Source organism: Copadichromis virginalis, linkage group LG16, assembly GCF_057382275.1.
Source record: "Copadichromis virginalis isolate Kocher_CV1m ecotype Utaka linkage group LG16, C_Virginalis_male_GT1.1, whole genome shotgun sequence".
In the NCBI taxonomy this organism is placed as follows: Eukaryota; Metazoa; Chordata; class Actinopteri; order Cichliformes; family Cichlidae; genus Copadichromis; species Copadichromis virginalis.
Genome location: NC_140633.1, coordinates 27,210,435 through 27,224,368, shown reverse-complemented (window position 1 = coordinate 27,224,368; position 13,934 = coordinate 27,210,435). Strand labels below are relative to the sequence as shown.

Sequence of the window (13,934 nt, the reverse complement as noted above, 5' to 3'; positions counted from 1 at the left end):
TAATCTGTGTTCCATTGTTTTATATTTATACTACAATATTTATGTATGTAGTCTTTCTCTCTGTGTGCCTGTGTGCATATATGTACATTTACCTTCAAATACCTCTGTACATTCACATATAGACATTCAAAGTATATTTAATTAATTTTTAAAAAATAGTTTGTTAAACTAGAAAATGTTTCATCATTGCTTCATAGCGTTTTTCATACTATTCCAGTAAATAAAGTTCATATGGCAGCACTCAAGGCTGGAAGCCTGGAGAGGTCAGCATCATCAAACCTAGTCCTGCTTCCAGAGCTTCACTTCGTACTGCTGTACTTCGCCTTTACAGAACCACAGCATATTTCATTATATTTATGTATACTTTCATTTTTTACATGTAGCATAACTGATATTGGAAGACAGAATCTGCAGTGTGCAGCTGCACATGGTTTGTGATTTTCTTGCAGAAGTGCCTGTCAGCGTTACTGAGACCAGTGGATCCAACTTTGATGCTCCCAGCAGGTTCTAAAGTGGACAGTACCACAGTGTCTGTGAAAAAGAGGTCAACATATGTCATAAAGAGAAAAATAATTACGCGTTAATTTCACATTGATGGCAATTGTGCGCAGAATCTTTAAAAAGCGTAATGAGGGGTCTTTAAGGTTGGATTTGTAGACTATTTATTTTATTTGCAGAACTCTTTGTTCAAAGTGGAGGCATGGGCATTTACATTTACATAACATGTGATGTCACTGCTTTTCTGTGATTCCAGAGTTTTTTGGGAAATAAAATACTACATGGCCTCGGTGAGTTGAACTTCTAAAAGGTCAAGTGATGCTCAAATCTAACCATTGTACCAGTCATTATTTTAATTTTTCTTTTAACCTTTTTGTAATACAACATGTGATAATATGATAGAAAATGTTAAAAATAAAAGTAAAAAACACATATAGACTATGCAAACATGTTTTTTCAGATGCAATATTAAATACAACACAATTAACTTTTATTAAAGGCGAAAAATAGCTTATGGATGTCAAATTTAACATTTCAATTCATACAAAAATCTTTGTATGAAATGTTAAATTTGTATCAACTATGTTAGCATCCTTCCAATTGCACTGCAGCACACTAACATAGATACATATTTTAAAACAAACGAAAAACTGTAATGTACTTACATGGTGACAAAAACAAACTACAGTAGTGGGTTAAATTACAACATGAATTAGAAGGAATTCTATTTACATATACATAAATATATATAAGTACTTAAAAAAAGCATGATAGTGTTTCCTTCATTAAGAGAAATTTTCAAGGTTTCTGCATACATTTTAAAAATAATAATTTAAAGTACAAATTAGCTCAGATTGTTTTCAACAAGACAAAAAAAAATGTTACAAATGCACAAATGTACAGTGTGGAGTATAAATAAATATTGCAAGTCATCTTTAAGATTTAAGCCTACTTTTTTTTGCTTTCCCCCCATACACTGTAACTTTCATCACAGTCCAGATGACTGGGCGTCCTGTTTGGTAAACCTTTACGTTTTAAAATGTTGCTGCCTGTGGAGTTAACGTTGGGAACTGTTGTAGTTGATTTATCTGCTAAAATTATAAATCTGTTGAAACACAACATATATTATTAAACATGCACCAACACGCTGGGTGAAAATTAAAGTTAATAATAACAATAAATACACATTTAAAGTTTTCAGTTTTTACCTCCAACTATAACATGTCATGACTACATATGACCATTAGGTGTCACTATATACGCAATAAAAAACGTTCTTCTTGAGCAAGTTCTGAGCTGCATCAATACTTGTGTGTCTGACACTGTCAGCCGTAGTATACAACTGGAAGGGCAACAAACTTGATTGAGGGCCATTTGACTCATTTGCTACATAAAAAAATGAAATAAAATAAAGCGAAAAACAGAAATAAAAAGACAGAGAAGCCTTCATGCTGTCATTTATGTGTAATTGATTGTGTTCTCAAAGCAAACTATGTCTGCTATGTTTGTGAAGTTAATCCCCGATGAGCTCTGCAGTTAATGAGTCAGCAGTGTGGTAGTGACTCTAACGCACTATATACCTCAGCCCGACTGCACTCTACAACTTTAGCCGATCAGCCGCTGCATGGCTTAGCTGCTTTGGTCCCTAAAAATTTCATTTCCAATCGTACCACTGAGCTCTTTAGAATGGCCCATTTTTTCCACAAATGTTTGTAAGGGCAGACTTCACGGCTAGGTGCATGATTATGGAGACCCGGGGCATTGGGATGGAGACACCTGCATTCAAAGATTAAGAAGTCCACAAGTATAGTTTAGCTGCGCAAGCTGATGAATGTCCTATTTTTTTTATCACAAGGAAACAGGACCTGAACAGGTGCCTCCGCTCCAAAGTCGGTGGCCTCAGTGCTGCAAAAGCACTAAGTTACTGCTAAGCAAATAATTAACTTGAGTTCGAGCTGCCTTAACTAATTATCAGTGTGGCTGTTTAACTTTTTCATCCCCACACTAACTGAATTTAACATCTAGTTACATAAGGGTATCAGCACAATTCAGCTGAGGAGGCACAGTGACTCTAAGGCCTATCTGTAACTGGTGCCAGATACTTCACGGTGTTTAGCAAATAAAAAGTAAATAAATTCTTTATTGTAAGTACAGATCTCTCCTCAGGGTGTGTTTTACATCAAGGTGGTAGCTGGCTTGAGGATTACTTCTGCTGTGTTCAAAGATGACGTTGTTCACCTCCATTTGAATATCATCAATCTTAATTTTCCTGTAAGAGCACAAACAAATAACAGTTTAGCTTATAAGAAACTTATAAGAAAACTTCCATGATGATGAGGTAAAGTTAAATAGTGTTTATACCTGTTTTGGGCTTTGTTTAAAGCATTTGTCAGAGCCTTCACATACACAGAGCTATGTTCCTCTTCTTCCAGCTGACACTCATCTGTCCAGCAGTGACTCCAGAACACATCTGCATCCATAGGAATAGCTGCTGTGACAGCCCCATCACAGCCATCTGTCTCGAGGTGCCCATCGTCCGGGTTCATCCTGGGGCGCAGGGACAACTTAGGTACGTTGTATCTCTGGATGAAGAAAAGTTTGGGCTTGCCCGCCAACAACGGGCATCTGTTAGCATTGAAAAGACGCCTGACCTCGTTGATAGAAAATCCATTGCCAGTCGAATCTGTGCCCAAAAGTTGACTTTCTGTGCCACGGCTAATGATGCAGCACACAAAGCTATCATTTCTGAGTTTCTCCATCTTATCGAGAATATTTTCGAGAGCTGAAAACACCTCATCAGAACTCAGATACTGGTGGAGATTCACGCTGAAGCGAAGCGCCTTAAATGTTTGTTCCAATTTTTCTGAAGGAGTGAGCAAAGATGAAACGAGAATTTAAGCATCACCTTGACAATAATTTAAAAAGACAAATGTAGCTTTACATTTTTAAAACACAGATCAGTGGCAACCAAAACTACTGAAAGGGTAGGTGAACATTTATGATCTTAATACAATGATTAAAATGCACATTTTAACAGCAAAAACTTGCTACGTAAAAACCTGTTACGCAGTTATATGCAGCTGTAAGGCACTTTTAATTAAATTTGAGCTACTGTGCTACACTGTTTGTTTTTGAATTACACTAAATTTATGTTTCAGCTGTAGTTACAACAGACTTTTTATAATTATACTGCTACAATAAAACACACGTTAGGCTTATAAAATACAACACATTGCTCTTTCTTTCAGAAGCTCACAGCCTTTGAATTTCCCCTGCCTTCTAAAATAGCTACATTTTGACAACTGTTAATAAACCACAAATAAGTAAAATGAGCTTCCCTTTTCACGAAAGCTGCAGACATAAAAGAAATTCCCAAAGAAATACAAATCTGAGTAGCACAATAGTTTTCTTGTTCTTCTCCCATTAAGAATTTTTCTAGGATGGGGCTGGTCCCTCGTTTGGAAACTACCCAATAATACATCGAATACAGATAAGCGTATAACTGTAGGTTTATCCGGCGTACACAATGATGCATCAGCTTTAAAACCTACTACAGCATGTGGTGATCATCCTTTTATTTTTCTCCCCCAGCAGGATTATAAATGCACGACTATACCTCTAATTAAGGATTTCTACACTGTGATTTTGGTACTTCCGTTTAAGTAGAAAAGTACAAAGTGCTTTGTGTCTCACCTCCATCATTACCCACGCAGTCTATGATCACACAGTGTCCTCTGGGATTAGTGTTAAATTTATAGCAATCTGGCTGACTCTGAAATTCAAATGAGATTGTGGGGAAATGTCGTAAATGCAACTGAGTCATTCAACACTTGAAAATATAATCAAAATACTCAGAGAAGGAGGGGAATCCTCACCTCAGAGCTCGGCTCTAGGCAGGCACCTGATCGTGGGCTCACTCCTACTGCAAACAAAGAGTGATATGGTTAACAGAAGAAGAAAGTAAACACCAGGGCCAACAGGGGGTTTCCAGCTGTAAAGCCCCTGTGAGACTAGATATCAGTCTCATGGGGATGAAAAGGTATTTTGATTAAAAATATAGTCTTAGGCTACACATCTGTGGTATTTTGCTAGACTTACCAATGCGGCGCTCTTGTGTAACATGCTGTAGAGGAAACAAAAGAGGAGATATTTTTATGGTTTTAGTGGAGAAAACATTATGGGAAATGTGAACTAACATCTGCAAAGTGTCTCACTCACAGAAATTCTACGGGGTTGCTGCAGAGACAAATTTCGCTGCTGTTCAGGTGCCCCAGCTGTAAAAGACAGGCATATATACATACATAATGTCTCTGTGTTTGCTGTTCTATTGTTGTCGCTGTTTAAAGAAAAATTATCCTATTACATTTGAAACAAGCCAACACGTTAAATAAACAGCATTAAATTAGTACTGAAAATTGAATCTACCCTACTGCTGTGGTTGCAGGGGTTAAATAAAACTGAAATGCATTTGGATGTCATTTTTTCATGATCATAATCTTTTAACTTTTGCGTCAAAGTTGTTGAACATTATAACAGAGCACAGTCACAAAAAAAGTCCATCCATCCATTCATGTTATTAGCTGTTTATCCAGTTTTGGGTCAAGGGTTCCAGTCCCAGGTGAACAAGGGCCAAAGGAAGGCTACATTCAGAACAGGTCGTCACAAACTAAAAAAAGGTGTTTACCCTTAATACTGAGTTTTTGGTGAGGAAAATGTAATAAACTTCCTATTCTTTGCTTACTACACTCACCAGCCACATCATTAGGTACATCTTGCTAATACTGGGTAGGATGCCTTTTTGCTTTCAGAACTGCCTCCATTCTTCTCATTGGCATAGATTCAACAAGGTGAAGGAAAAACATTCCTCAGAGATTTTGGTCCATGACAACGTGATAGCGTCACACTTTGCTGCTAAGCATCAATGTGGAAAATCTCCCGTTCAACCACATCCCAGAGGTGCTCTATCAGACTGAGATCTGGTGACTGTGGGGGCCATTTGATTGCAGTGAACTCATCGTCATGTTCAAGAAACCAGTATGAGACGATGCGAGCTTTGTTGTGTGGCGCGTTATCCTGTTGGAAGCAGCCATCAGAAGATGGGCACACTGTGGTCATAAAGGGATGGACATGATCCGCAACAATACTCAGGTAGGCTGTGGTGCCAATAAAATATCTCCCACACCATTACACCACCACCAACAACAGCACGAACCATTAATGCAAAGCACAATTGATCCAAATCCATGCTTTTTTATTATTTAAGCCAAATTTTGACCCTACCATCTGAACCATCAGAAAGTGAAACTCGGCAGACCAGACCACATTTTTCTGATCGTCTGTCGTCCAATTTTGGCGAACCCATGGAAATCACCTGGTGTGGTGTTCTGCTGCTGTTGCCCATCTCCTTCAAGCTTCAACCTGTTGCGCATTCAGAGCTCATCTGGGTACCTTGGTTGTAACGAGTAGTTATTTGGGTTACTGTTGCCTTCCTATCAGCTTGAAGCAGTCTGACCCTTGTCCTCTGACCTCTGAGATCAACATGGCATTTTCGCCCACTGGATAAGTTCTTGTTTTTGTTTCGTTTTCTGTAAACCCTAGAGATGGTGGCGTGGGAAAATCCAAGTAGATCAGCAGTTTCTGAAATACTGAAATAGATATTTGCATTAATTATGAGTGATTGTGAGTATCGATAGTTTCGGGTATGCTATACTGATGAGGAACATAAAACTTAACCCAGTTCTGTGTAACTAGTAGGGAAGTGTTTCCCACTTCTCACTGCATAACTGTTACAAACCTTTCTCGTGGCGATGCTATTTCAAGCCCTTCGGTATATAAAGCGAAAAGGGAAACACAGACTGACCTGAATTCTTATAAGTGGTCAGTTTTTTGACTAGATCGATCCTGCCAATGTTTGTCAAGCAGTCCTCTACGAAGTCAAGTCTTTCTGGAGAGACTGAATCCAGCTTTTCAAGTTCAACAATGATATCCAGAAAACTCTGTAACACAAAAGAAATGGCAAAAATGTCTAAAATGTTTTTGTTTTTTTTAAATTAATTAATTACTTAATTTTTTTTTTTTTTTTTTTTTTTTTGGGGGGGGGGGTCCCATCGTTGACTGCACCATGTTAATAATAATTTAAATTACATTAAAATTACCATGTTAATGTTGTTAGTAATAAATCCCCACCCACATAAATTTGAAAATGAGTGAAAACAGAATCATGTCTCATTCATTTGGGGTTTTTGTTGTTGTTTTTACCTTTGTCTTCTCAAGCTTTTCACGAGATAATTTGCAGCTTAACAGGAATTTAATACTGTCCAAATCTTCAGTGTCCAGCTCCTCACTTAGTTCTGTCATCAATACTCTGCAGTAAGTGGAACAAACACTGTTAACTTCGATTCTTCAAATCTTTACAATTCATCAGCTCATCTTAAAGGATGTCTTACCTGAAACGTGGGACCATTTGTCTGGTCCTCTCCAAGTCATCCCTGTTGACTTTACACACCTTCCTTAGGATATCCAAACGCCCCAAACGCCACATGAGCTCTGCCAGAAACAGGTGAGCGTTTTGATGCTGCGTCACTTTTGATCTGAGCATCTCCTTCATACAAGCCACACTGTGGTCCGTGTCCAAGCTTTCACATAAATAGAAGAGCCTACTGCGTTCATTGCTGCTGAGAGCTTCCGCGATTTCATTTATAGCAAGTAGCTGAAATTGATCCGGAACAGCCATGTGGACTTTGGTAAAACTTTAAGAGGAGATGAGCCCTTAATAAAGAATTATAGTCAAAGCCTGTGGGTCACAATAATCACAATGTTAAGATCCACAAAAAGTCGTGAAAATATAATAAGTCATTGCTAATGGATAGTTATTAAATTATAGAGAGACCTTACCGAAAAGAGTCCTGCAACAAACACGTAGCAAAGCAGAAGAAGGAAAACTATAGAATGACGCACCGCCTAAAAACGCGAGGAAGGGGATTTACCAAATACTCCCCAACTTAAAACGAAACCAGCGAGGATCCGCTTAACAGGCAATACCATATAAGTAATTCCTGATTCTGTCCTTTTACAAAAACTGCGCAACGCACTCTGTCTAATCCAACGTAAAGCGAAAGCAAAGAAAAATAGCAGACCACACCCACAAATGAAGTCATGGCGGAAGCACGAGAGGTGTTCTGGGAATCCATCCTTTTTTTTTTTTTTTTAAATTGAAAAAGCACAAAATACAGATATACAAATACAAAATAGCAAACACAATGTCAGGGGGTTCGTATAAAAAAGCAAAATAGACACAGTCTATTATAGAATCACATGATATTGAACAGGGAACATAGGTTTATGGTTTTGACAGCTTTTTGATTTTGAGAATGTTGTATGGTTTTAACATATTGTTTGGTTTCATTTAAAAAGCACCGAAAGGATGGTTTTGCGTTAGAAAATTTCGACTTATGTATATGAAATTTGGCCAATAATATCAATAAGTTAATCAAATAAAATTCGTTTGCCCTGTGCATGGGGTACTTAAAGAAACCAAACAATATTTTCTCGTAACAAAGAGAGAACTCAGAAAGGATAAAGGAAACAACAAAAACACAAAATTCTTGCCAGAAAAGATTCGTGTATAAGCATGACCAAAATAAATGAGAAATATCTTCCTTCACACAACTACAAAATGTACAGTTAACATCAATGTCCTTTTTATAACGTACAAGAAAAGACCTAGTTGGGTAAAAACGATGAATAACTTTAAAAGATATTTCCTTTACTTTGTTATTTAATAGAAATTTCGACGGTAAGGTCCAAATCTTCTCCCATTCCAAGTCCTGGTATAAGTTATTCCAGTAGGCGACAGCCGTTGGGACACAAGTTCTGTCTTTTTGAAACAGAGTTCGTATTTCACGGTTGTTTTTCCTCCTTACAGAAGGGAAACACACCTGACCGACATAAGTAACAGCAGGATCCAGTGGTAAAGGGGTCAAATCACTAACAAGATTTCTAAACAACATTAAGACCCCAGCAGGGATAGCATCAAACACTATGGCATATTCCTTTGGTGGAACAGGAAGACCATATGTATTCAAAAATTCTGAGTAAGAGAGTAAACCTCCAGCTGGATTTATAAGTTGTGCAACACGATGAATCCCATTATCAAACCAATTACTTAAAAACACAGATTTATGTTTGTATAAAATGTCTCTATTGTTCCAAATATAGTATCTATGTGGAGAAAAATTGTGTTTATAAATCAATGACCAGGAAAGAAGCATTTGTTTATGAAAGTTGGATAGTTTTAAAGGGATTTTATCGATATTGTAATTACAAAGCAAAAGAAAGTTAAGACCACCAATTTTTGAGAAGCTGTTGAGAAATGCTAGGAGCTAACTGGGCGCTAACCGCATCATTCAAATATATTGAATGTCGCAAAGAGAGGAAGTGACGTAAGATTTGCGCATGCGGGGTACCGATCGGGTTTCCGGTACGGATCGGGTAGTGACACTACCCATTGTTTCTGCGCATGCGCCCAACACGAAATGAAGTAGCGAACCGTCCTACTTTTGTGAATATTAGCCAGAAAAATACTCTGACGGGTAAAATTAAGTGCCAAACCATCCTACCTTTGTGAGTGTGACCTACAAGCATACTAACAGCTAAAATTTAGTGGCAAATCGTCCTACCTTTGTTAATCTCAGCTAGAAGCATATTTTAACAGCTAAGATTTAGTGATAATGTGATGGGCAAAGTTAAGTGGCAGACCGTCATACCTACTTAAATTTGTGCTGGAATTACTCTGTGACAGCAGAAATGTACATAAACTACTTAGGGTAGGACGTTTTGCACCTTGCAAAATTGTGCAAGATTGCTATTGTTTTGCCTTTGCACGGTGTGGGATTTTCTACTTTAAAACTATATATATATATATATATATATATATATATATATATATATATATATATATATATATATTCTTTTGCGGCTATTTTGTTGACGTACTTTTTTTGTTTACATACTTCACTGCAGAGGTATGTGCCACCGTGCCTAGACCTGCACATGTAAAACTTTCGACATCTGCCACTAAAGAAAATATACTGTCTGCAGATTTTTTTTAAAAGCACTGAAAAATATCGAATAATCAGGACACGAATATGGTTCACAGAGAACCTAGTTCTTCAGTTACAAAATTAGATCTAAATGCGGTGAGGGTGTTTTCAGTTAAGGTTGACTTCTGCGAAAAGTTTACAGTCTAATTTATGACGAAACCCCCTTTAACTGTCAGCTGCAACCTTCCACACGCCACTCAATCATTGTCGGCTGCATCGACCCCAACGTAGGGTTACATGTCTTGGGAGGTGCACCTCATGTCATTTAGAAGGTTGCTGCGAAGGGTTAAAGGACTTTTCGAGGTTACATTGTAAGTTATGATGCAGATTTCCCGCGGAAGTCTAAATCAGGCATAGCTGTGGTGCTGAGGTCAGTTACAACTCTGTCTAATCCAAAAACAGACTCAAAACCTTGTTTTTTCTCACAGGCCTAAATTTAACTGTGTTTAACTCTCTGTAAAGTGTTTTTGCTTCTATGTTAAGCATTTTGATTTTTACATACAATTAAATGTGCTATATGAATTTGTCATTGCAATAGATTTTTTTGTTTTGTTTTATTGTTTCTTTGTTTTTACCAGAGAGAAAATACATTTCTCATACAAGCTGGAAAAAATATAAATGTATCACTTAACTGGATCATAATTTGCAATAACCTGACTTTTTCCCTTAGCAAATAATCTTTTTGGCCGTTTGAACGCCTATGACTGCATTTTCCACAACAAAGTGACATTAGTTCATTCTTTGGATTTTGTGTGTATCATGCTGTGTCATGCTGGGATAGTCGTGTGCTGAGAGATTTGAGCCTCACGTTAAACACTGAACCACTACGGATGATAATCCTGCTTCTCTGTCTGTAAAATCTCTCGAGGTTCAACCAGAAGCCTGACTGAACTCTGTAAAAATAAACTCTTTAGAAACAGCTTCCTGTCTAACACCTTTCACCCACTGAGTGTTGCAGCAAGGGGTAGGTGGACCCTCATACTGTGGAACAAAACAGTCATGCTTGCCCTGTTGCACAGAGGCAAATCTGTGTCAGAGGCAAATATGCTATAATAAGTCCCTTTATTATTCATACATTGTCTGGTAACATTATGTTTAAATTGTAACAATTTAAAGTTAATTTAATGTAATTTAAATTATTCTTCATTAAAAATTAAACAGCAAAGCTCTGAATATTTGTTTAAGTTATGTATTTGCTATGCTGGTTTTACTACATTTATTAAGCTGTATTTATTCTGATTTCACAATAGTCTTACCTTCTCTAGATATATGCTTTGTCATGCTGTATTGTTTTACTGAGCTGCATACCATTCAGCTATTTAAGATATCACATCTCATATATTTGTTCGGTTTAATTTTTTAACTGCTGTAACAACGGGATATTAAATTCTTATCTTAATCTTTTTATCTTTTCTTTCTTAAACAGATTCAGTGGCTTATGGTGGGTTTCAGACTCTGAAGGGATAATCATACACATTTAAAAAAATAAATAAATAAATAAAATAACGGCTATCTGTGGCAATATGAGCGTGTTAAACCATTGATTGTAACTTTTCCAACGGGCTTGAACGCACCACTGCTACTCCCCCTGCAGGTCGCCGGAGATTTCTGCTTACCAAAGCTCACTGAGTTCCGCTCAGCCTGGCCAATCGTGTCTCGCTGTGCCTCAGCACCATCATTGCAGTGTGGAGAGATCATACGGAGGTACTGCTGGCGGAGCGAGGGACCATTTGAAGAAGGGAAGATACACGACCTGGGTGACCGCTCTGACCAAACACGGTTCCCGATTCCCCAAAAGAGCCACTGTGTAGCATCACTATAACCAGCTTCAGTTCGAGTGAGTATTGAATTTACTATTACAAGAGGAAGGATTTTCCAGGTAGTCGCAGACCGGGGCTGCTGCTGCTGATGAGTTGGAACATCACAGCACAGTTGTTGTGTTGATGTGGATGTAAAACCGCGGCAAGGAAGCTTCAACGTCTGCGGGGTGTCTTTTAGGAAAAGGACCACACAGCAGATTGCTCTGGGCTGGAGCCAGGCTGGCAGCAGTCAGCAGCCCCGGCCTGGTCACGACTGATGGAAAAACGAGGATGTCCAACAGCTGCTGACTGTAACAGGCGTGCTAACGGCATTCGAGCCGAGCTAAGGTAGCTAACGTTGGCGTACAGGTTCAGGCTTCGTGGCAGTGTCGGAGCAACCGTTTGCTAGCAGTTAACTACCTGGCTAACATAGCTGCGTGACCGTTAGGACTGCACGGTGTCTTCAGTGTTTAAGGTTAAACAGTGATTGTGTTGTGACATTACCCCGCCAACTACATGTATCCACCGCAATTTATACAAACATAAATTTATACGTAGTTGAATCGCACAATACGTTGCAGCATATTTTTTTTAACAAACGGTTTTATTTTGATATTTTTATAAAAAAAACAAACAAACCAAAAAACAAACAAACAAACAAGCGGAAGTCCCAGGTTTAAAACTCTCGACTGCATTTATAACTTTTTTTTTTTTAAGGCGGATTCGTTGCTTCTGAATAAATAACCCATGTGTAGAAACACGCTAGCATGGCCAGTCTGTTTATGTGTGTGCATTTATACCATAATAACCTTAAACTTGCAGCAGCTTCAAGGTGATTTCAGGTCCCGTCATAGATGCATTCCTATAGTTATATGCTGGAATGGCTTAGGTATGAACAAATAACTTAAACAATGCTGTGCTAATTCACCTAATACATGCCTCTGCTGCTCAATCAATTAATCAGTCAATAAGTTAATCAAACTTTATTGATATAGCATCATTCATGGAGGTTAGGGCTGTTCAAGCTGTTTAATAGATGACTGATAAGCTGATCATGAGGAAAAATTACTGAAACTAAAGTAAGGCTGGATTTAAAAAACAAAACAAAACTGGGTGCTGAGGTCTATTTGTATGCTTTGACCCAAGTGCCTTGGAACTGAGTGTCAACCAAGCAGTATTAGTGTAACTGCACCTACATTTAAATATGCTTTATTAATACACATCAAATGGCCATCATTGAGATGGGGAGGGGGATCCTGATTGATAGTGGGATAACTAATGCAAGCCACTTGAAAACCCACAAAAACCTCCTTTAAAACAGCACAGGTTATGAACTGGAGATGGTGGAGGTTTTTCAAAGTGATCATAAAGCTAAGCATGTTTGTGTCTTACTTTTTACATTCCTTCTTCCATACTGACATTTTGCTGTGGCTCAAGACAGCAAACAGTAAATTAAAAGGATACTGCTTGGAGTGATATTGGTCTAGGCTAATAAGCCACCATTACACTAATGGCATAATGAGCCAAGGTGTGGAGCTCAAGCTCTAGATAATTCCAAGTTATCTGCTGCTCATCCTCAGCCTTCATCCTCCTCTGTCCTCCTCCTGCCTTGCTGTATTTCCACCACCATGTGTTTTGGGACTAGGCTATCATCAGAGCAGCGGCCTATTTTAGACAGAAACTCCAGTTACCCACTTAATCTGTGTCTCATGTCTCCAGGAGTTGGGTTTCATGTGCTGCTCAGTGGAGTAAATGGTAACCTTGTCGGTGACTTTGGATCATATTGTGAAGCTGGTGGATTTGCTCGATGAAGGATTGTATGCTCATAAAACTATTGGCTGATGGTTTAAGGACTCTTATGACCTTTGTATTAATATAGTGTATGTAAGATTTGACAGCATATTGGTTCCACCTCTGCACCGTTTGTGAGTAAATGGAGACATCTTTGAGCCAAGCCAGTTTTGCCATAACGGTATTGAGCCCAGTAGTGTGTTGCCTCCTTCCCACCCACCAACAGTGATGCACACGCTTAGGGGATCAAAGCTGTAATTAGCCTGCCATGGATTAGCAATGGGGACTATTTTCCATTGTACTCACCCACAGCGCCAGAGGATCACACAGGCAGGCAGCCCCCTGCCCTTCCTTTCCTTCCAGCAGAGAAGAGCTGCATCACCATGTTTGTTGTTGTCACTATGAGTCCACAAGCAGACAAGAAACCTCACAATTCCTCCCTGTAGAGTCTGAATATGTGGGGATTTCAGATTAGAGCCTTTTTGTTTTTGTTGGCTATTATTTAACATTTAAATTGGTTTCTACGCATACTTTAAAGTCTTCAAAGGAGTCCGTTTTATCATGTTGCGTGCGGTCTTGAGTCAGCTGGATATGTGGTTGGCATGCAGAGAGAGCCGCGGGGTGGTTGATTCACTGCGCTGCCAGGTATGAGCTCTGTCAGTGTGTTGGCTGTCTCAGTGATGTACAGTGAATCTCTCCAACATGAGTTCATGAGAGGCCGAGACGCATGATGTTTGTGCTGAAC

General features: G+C 38.6%; 2 protein-coding genes across 7 annotated transcripts in view; one reads left to right on the top strand and one right to left on the bottom strand.

Moving 5' to 3' along the window:
* Positions 1–645: 645 nt before the first annotated feature.
* LOC146690972 (CASP8 and FADD-like apoptosis regulator) lies at positions 646–11,297 on the bottom strand. Of its 4 annotated transcripts, none has more exons than XM_085434213.1 (10): positions 11,216–11,297; positions 6,945–7,044; positions 6,757–6,862; positions 6,359–6,494; positions 4,717–4,772; positions 4,597–4,621; positions 4,374–4,420; positions 4,192–4,270; positions 2,860–3,361; positions 646–2,767 (listed from the first exon to the last, which is right to left on the bottom strand). In XM_085434213.1, exons 1-10 carry the CDS (start codon positions 11,295–11,297, stop codon positions 2,638–2,640), a joined length of 1,263 nt encoding a protein of 420 aa, XP_085290339.1. In that variant the 3' UTR covers positions 646–2,637. The 4 variants fall into 4 exon arrangements, with proteins under 4 accessions (XP_085290339.1, XP_085290337.1, XP_085290338.1 ...); XM_085434211.1 differs by having other exon boundaries at positions 6,945–7,291; positions 11,216–11,277; XM_085434212.1 differs by lacking the exon at positions 11,216–11,297 and adding an exon at positions 7,393–7,657 and having other exon boundaries at positions 4,374–4,417; positions 6,945–7,291.
* Positions 11,298–11,374: 77 nt separating this feature from the next.
* LOC146690971 (hyccin 2) overlaps positions 11,375–13,934 on the top strand; it is a 50,872-nt gene continuing 48,312 nt past the window's right edge. For 2 of the 3 annotated variants that reach the window (XM_085434207.1, XM_085434209.1), the window contains exon 1: positions 11,375–11,436. The gene's annotated coding sequence lies outside the window, so the exon portion shown is untranslated. Of the gene's footprint in view, positions 11,437–11,682; positions 11,747–13,934 lie in introns of those variants that run through there. The other variant, XM_085434208.1, reaches the window with a different exon arrangement.